Genomic DNA, 6,976 nt, shown 5'->3' on the forward strand with positions numbered 1-6,976 from the left:
TTCCGCCTGCCTGTGTGGCTGGGCAGGGGGGAAGAGGGGTAAGGGCTGGGAGAATGGAGCTGAAGCTCAAAGATGTGCAACTCTCCACTGTGCCAGGAACCCGGGGCAGAAGGAGAGTGGAGCCCCTTGTTGTGTGAATCCAGTCTGGCCTGGCACCCTCCAAACCTAAGCCAGCAAGTTATTGGGGTCTGCTCCCCAACCTTGGCTCCTGGAATGGCAGAAAGGTATGCAGCTCTGAGCCATGGCTCTATACCCCCACCTTGTCTGGTCACAGGCAGGAGACAGAGGCTTCAAGCAGCAGCTCCCGGCTGCAGGTGTCCACCAGACTGAGAACTGAGAGCAGGTGTGTGGGGGAAATGCCCACCCTGCCACATGGACACCCCTCCCCCCATGTTGGTTTGGGGCTGGGCTTGTGCAGCTGGGGGCTCCTTTTCCCCCAGCTGCTGCTGGCAGGTGACAGAGCTGGGGAGAGGGTGTGTACTGGCCAATCAGGGGTGGCCAGCTGCTCAGCTCCTTGGCTGGCCTTGCAACTTGAGTTCTGTTCTCTCCCAGACTAATGTAGGGTGCTTAAAAAAAGCTGTGAAAATTACTGTAAATCCCCCTCAGGCTTTCTGAACCTCCGTACCTAGCCTAAAAGATAAGATGCCATATTTAGCATAGCGTCATTCTACTAGATATTTGCTTCTCTGGGAATAGAGTATCGTTTGGTCTGCATGTTTGTAAATGTAATATAGGCGTAATATAAAAACAGCTATATTATAGTATCATATCATATGTATAGTATGGCTATGTATAGATATTTACTATACATATATCATATGTATAGTATGGCTTAATACTATGATCTGCAACAAAAATTGCAAATTGCATTTGGAGGAAACTAAACAGGGCATGCTTCTGCTTAGAGGAATACATGTTAGTGTTACTGTGAAATCTAATGATAGTTAGAATACCACATTAAATTGTTCAGTGATAGAAAGCATTACACGTGCAATGAAAGTTAGTGAAGGGCTGATGGTTGAGTATATTTGAGTATTTTGGCCATTCAGAAAAAAAATATATTTTCTTCCTTGCAAATTACATTAATGTATATTTTTTACCTTGCTAATTCTTTAAAAAATCTCCCCAAAAATATTCTGCCTTCAATTCATCTTTAATACTGACATCAGCTTATTAAAACTAATGCATCAGTCAGTTGTTATATTGCTTTGCTTTGCTTAAAGAACAAACAAGCAAATAAACAGTTGCATTTAAATAAAACAGTTCTATTTTCCTAGAAAATTTAAGAATAAATATTGCAGATGCAACTGGAAAGAACTGAAAAGGAAAAGTTAATTTTCCTTTTCAATTTCAGACCAGAAGATCAACAGGCATGTCACCTTATCTGAAAAATACAAACACTGTTTCAGAAACATTTAGGTCAGACTTTGCAAGAAGACACATGAGATTCTAGCCTTAGCACAGAAAAACTGTGTCTGTCTACAGAGGAAAATTAGGACACTTAGATCTAGTTAGAAGGACTGAGTAATGCAGTAGGATAGACTATGAAGTTGTTACAGGTCTCCAGAAAATTAGATACCCCAAAACTCACGTGACTTCCATTTTAGGATCTTGCAAAATGGAAGAGTCGCCGAAAAAGTTTCACTTCAGATTTGCAAAAGAAAAAGGAAGAAAGAGAAGACATTGAAAGGAAAACCTCTGAGGTTTCTGTAAGAAATACCAAATCACTGAAAGAAATGCAGCGAGACAGGTAATGCATCCAACTGGGGTTTCATGTGTATTATTTAAGTGTGGGCTCTTTTGTTCTCTCTACTATAAAGTAGCTTTAATTAGCATTAAAATGATGCTGGCATATGAAGTGGAATTAATTTAGTGCATTTGTTTTTTTTGGGGGGAGGGGGTGTTGTTTGATAAAGGTTTCCTTTGCCAACTTGTGACTGATTTGTTTAGATTTCAGCATTACATAAATAACTGAATGGCAGATGCGGTTTAGTTGTGGGAAATTTATATATAAATCTGGATAGTCATGTACCATGAAATTTAGAAAGTGGAACTAGGTATAAATAAGTGTATCTGTTTTTATCAAATTTGCATTCACATTAACCGTATTTGGTTTAAAATTAGCCTAGCCAGGCTAGAATGAATAAGTTGGTTAGTCATGCTGTTTTAGTACCTGGGCTAGTTTAATAGGATTGGGTATTTTTCTTTACTTTAATATTGTAGTTGTAATTTTCTACTAGTTGTAGACATGTATTTACATGGTGAGTAAATATATGCCTGGTGCTTGTTATATCACAAAATAGCAGGACTATGGGTTCTCCAACTTTCTCAATGCAATTGCTATGTGAATCCATGTGCTATTTATAGAATGGGTGAAATGCAAATAGTTTTAACTCACTCTTCAAAGGGAAAGAAAGTAAATACAGTAAAGCAACAATATTTGGCCTATAGGTGATGGTGTATTTATAAATACATTGTCTCATCTATTTTAGATGAATGTCTGTGTATACCTGCTGCATACATCTAGACAGCAAATTAAAAGGACCCTTTTTGAACACATTCTGAGTTTCAGTACTTCTTATTTTCAAGACAAAAAATATATTTTATTCAGTATCAGCATAGATGTTCATTGGATTTAATCGCCAATATCTCCATGATTTTAAAAAATAGTTTTCTAAAACACTATAGTCGTGCTAGTGAGCTTTTTACACTACATGGACACATTTAATGATAAAACAAACAAAAAACAAAACCACTAAAGCTCAGTTCAGGATCAACAAACACCATGTTCTCTATAAATTAGTTAAGCATTTTAGTACAGTATTTAATAAGACAATAGTCTTCCTGTGGCAGCCTTCCACCCTTCCAAATTAAGTACATTTCCCTCTCTTAACTTCCTTTGGAGAAACATAGTTATTAGTTTTCCAAAAATTTTAACTGGAATGCTTGGAGAGAGACCAGTTTTGGCAGCACAGCCAGTTGATAACATTAGAGTATATAGGATTATTGGCCATTTTAATATGTGAAAAGAAAAGATTTTTTTAATTTTGGAGAGAGAGCAGGATTCATTTTAATTTACCTACTGTTTGTTTTCTTGCCTCAAGCATTTAGTAGCTGAAAGACTTCTTTAAAACCCACCTGTTCACCAGGTCACTCCTTTGGTATTTTAATGAGCCCTGTCTCCTCAGGGAGAAGAGAGATCACGAAACCTATGGTGACAACCAGCGAACAACTGAACGCAAGTGGATTTATTCGTCATATGATGATGTGTTTAGCGAAGAAAAACCATCTTCTAGATCCTCGGTAGCAAAAGATTACTTAGTTGAAAAAGATACCACTGATGTCTTTAAGAACAATGAAAAACCTTTAGCTGCACCAACTAAGAAAGAGAATTTGCAGAAGTGGGAGAGCTATGCAACAGGTGAAACGCAAATTCCATCTAAAAGCCTGTCCGAAAAACAGAGCTCAGCTCCTTTGTCTACTCACCATACAGTGAATGCACAAACTGGGTCAGCTCGGGTTTCAGCTTCTCTACCCAGAAGTTACCAGAAAACTGATACCTCTAGGTTAACATCTGTGGTTACACCAAGACCTTTTGGTGTCCACACACGAGGAATCTCATCACTTCCTAGATCATTTACGGTAAAAACATCCTTTTTCTTAATGTATATGAATGTTATAATCTTAAATAAGTCACCAAACAGTACTTTTAACATTGTAATTAATTACCTTCCAAATTACCTGTGATTGCATTACACAGGGCATATTAATAATGGAGCAGATTATTTTGTTTCTATGCTCAAACATTTACTGATATATATTTTAAATGATCACTTGTTGACTGTATTAGTACTTTGATCAGACTGTGTGAATAGTAATCTCTTTTTTTGTAAAGTTTCCTGCCAGAAAATTTTTTAAAAATATGTTACAGTTTTCTGGAGCTTTTTCTTTGCATCGGATAATTGCTAATGAATCAGGACACCTTCTTGTGTGGTGTAAATCCAACTTGATAGAACAGTGAGAATTTTTTCCTTTGTACTGAAACACAACATGGAAAATCAGAATTGGTGTAGATTTTTCATAGCTTTTTCAAAAGCCCTTAGTTTCTCCAATTTTGTATCTGGTAAATAGGTAAGCTTTTGAAAGCATATGGTTTGATTGTGTCACTCCTGAATTCAAACCTGGATTATTTAGTTTCCTGTAGGCCTCTTGCTTTCTGTTAAGGCAAGGAGTAAGTGGTATTGAATGGAAGGACTAAAACGGTAATTGAAGAGAAGGAAGAAAGGTCAAAGTGCTTTTTTTAGTTAAACTTTTTGGAGTATTGAAATACTCCATTTGTGGCTTGTGGATTTTTAAGAATTGCTTTTCTGTAATAACGTTTTAATTCTAGATGGATGATGCCCAGAAGTATAACGGAGAAGTAGATAGAGCCAAGAGAGCTCCAGCTTTGTTCACCAGCAATTCATTTTCACAACCAGAAACAAGACAGCCTCTTTCTACCACTGCACTGAAAAGTGGCAATGAAGATGCAGAGGATGAGGAAGAGGAGGAGGAAGAAGAAAAGGAGGAAGATATTAAAAGAACATATTCGCCTATTTCAGTAGCCTCTGCTGTATCACAGGACCAGGATGCTGGAAGCCATGGTCTTAAATCAGAGTATTATACTTCTCCTGACTCTATTACAGTTGCACCCTCTGCAGAAAGAAGAAGCCTGCCAGAGCCTGAGGTTTCAAGGTCACAGGTGAGTTTGAAAAGTATATAATTACTTGCAGTAATCTAGTAGACCTAGGGCAGCGTGAACAAAGATTATTATTAAAACCTTAGGCCAATATTCTCCAGTAATGAGAGCTGCTCAGAGAAACAACTTAGCCCATTTCATCTAGCCTCTTTTTCAGATAGTATAGGGAAAAATAGTATTTGCTCTTTTGGTAACTACAACACTTAAAACTCTCTGCCCTGAGCTTCACTGCATTTCTAATTCAAGTACAAAGTGAGTCTGATGTTCAGTTCAACATTACCCAGGTTTCAGTTTTTGTGCCCATGCTTTGCAGCAGCAAATTATCTTATCTCCTGAGTACAGTCACGTGAGTGACCCAAATTGCACTAGCCTTTATTTGCGCCCTCAAACTGCAGGAGGCAAAATAATTCAGGCGTTAAAAATCTGACCCTTTTTAATGTACGCAGCATCACAGTTGCATCTCTACTACCCACTCTCACTCTCCCCAAACTGTCCTGAATCAGTGCTTTTTTTTTAACTAATTCTCCAACTAGGTTTTAGTTTAACAACTGTTCTCACTAATTACTTTTAAATTAAATCACATCCTCACTAATTGTCTGATGCAAAATTTTCCAACTTTTGTTCAGAAATTAGATCTAGTGCTCTTTTTATAGAGCTTTGAGGAATATAAGGTACTGTATTCATGAAGCTGTTGACTGTTGCTGTCTCCTGTCAGTCTCAGGTTTCAAATGTAAACTGAATACTAATAGCTTCAGCTGTCAGTAGCATCCTGCAGGAGTTGACGTTGCTAAACCTCAAAGATCATGCTGCAAGTTGCATTCTCCACATTTTTTACATTTCTCTAAATGCTAATTATGCCTACTGCTGAAGCAAAAAAACCTGAATGCTGATCATGAAGTCACTGCATATTCTTCTTCTTTTTGTTTTAATATTGTTTTGTAAGTGTCAGCCCATTTGGACAGCAGCTTGTTTGTTTTTCTTTAATCAATTTCTTCTAAAGAGCAGGTTTTTTGGGTTGTTTTCAGTTTACAGATTCTTACTACTGCTTTTGGCCTGGCAGCTCTAAACTGCCTGTCTGGTGATCATAATTAATTTATTTAATTGTTGTTTCCGAAGACGTGGTTGTTACAAGTAGGAGGAGATTATGATAATTTAAATAATAATAATACAATGGTAACTAGAACTGTTGCTGTTAAATTTGGTAGGATATGTATTAAATTAGATAGATATACGGACTTCATGTGCCCATTTTTGCTTTGGAAACAAAAATTTTAGGTTCGGGTTTCATTTCTGTTCACTGCAGTGATAAAAAGACTAAGCCTAGCTACTGTTTGGTTATCAGGCACATGACTGTTTTATACAGCATGCATCAAACAAGATGTAGTTGAGGTAGAAAATCCTTTTCTGCTTAATCTGCTGGTAAATCATTTCATGGCCAGGCGAGAGACTGGTAGTCAAGTAAACACTAAAGCACTAATGTTGAGTTTGTAGACCAATATAATCTTTGGAGAGAACCTGTCAAAGCAGCAAGGTGAAATTCAGTGAATGGAACTGGACTCTCCTCCTTGCAGGTGGAGTAAGAGTAAAGATCCATTCGTAGTTGGGGAAGGTAAAAAGATCTCATTTATTTTTTTTAAGGAACAGGTTAATGGCCTAAATCTTACTTCATACATTATTCTGTGCTGAACTTTAAGTATAGTAGTAGAATTTCAATATAAGGTAATACCATATTTTCTCACTTACTACACACACCTTTTTCCCACCCTCCTGCCCCCACAAATTGGTATGTGTTTTAAACAAAGAAGCTGATTTTCTGACCAGGATAGAAACGTCTTGCTTTGATTTCTACTCCACAGTGCAGCAACTCATGCATTACTGGTCAGGCAGCTGATGGCCTCAGTAGACTTAATAGCTTATTGCTCTTCACAATCTTAACAATCATCTCTCCTTTTTAATGATCTTGATGTTCCACTAATCAAATTAAACTTTTTAGGGTTATTTTGCTGTTTGCCAGCTTCTTCTGTTCTCTCCTTTTCTATTTTACAACCTCAGAGATTCTTTAGCTTTTTCAAAATCATAGATCCACCTATGGAGACCAGTCTTCAGCAGTAGCTAATTTTTCAGCGTTAGTTAAGCAGGAAAGCAAGGGTGAGTCAGCTGATGATTAGGCTCTATCTCTACTCTGCATCTATAACTCTGGGGTGAAAAAAATCTCCCCCCCCCCCCCCCCCCCCCCCC

The 6,976-nt window shown here is 37.7% G+C and overlaps 1 protein-coding gene across 1 annotated transcript in view; it reads left to right on the plus strand.

The window, feature by feature from the left end:
* Positions 1 to 4,741, plus strand: part of LMO7 (LIM domain 7) — a gene marked incomplete at its 3' end in the record, with an annotated part of 165,312 nt that extends 160,571 nt beyond the window's left edge. The window contains 3 exon segments of the mRNA XM_025197342.1: positions 1,608 to 1,750; positions 3,189 to 3,642; positions 4,391 to 4,741. Coding sequence (XP_025053127.1) covers positions 1,608 to 1,750; positions 3,189 to 3,642; positions 4,391 to 4,741 — 948 coding nt within the window.
* Between the last annotated feature and the right edge of the window lie 2,235 nt (positions 4,742 to 6,976).

This window comes from Alligator sinensis, unplaced genomic scaffold (assembly GCF_000455745.1).
Source record: "Alligator sinensis unplaced genomic scaffold, ASM45574v1 scaffold241_1, whole genome shotgun sequence".
Lineage (NCBI taxonomy): Eukaryota > Metazoa > Chordata > Crocodylia > Alligatoridae > Alligator > Alligator sinensis.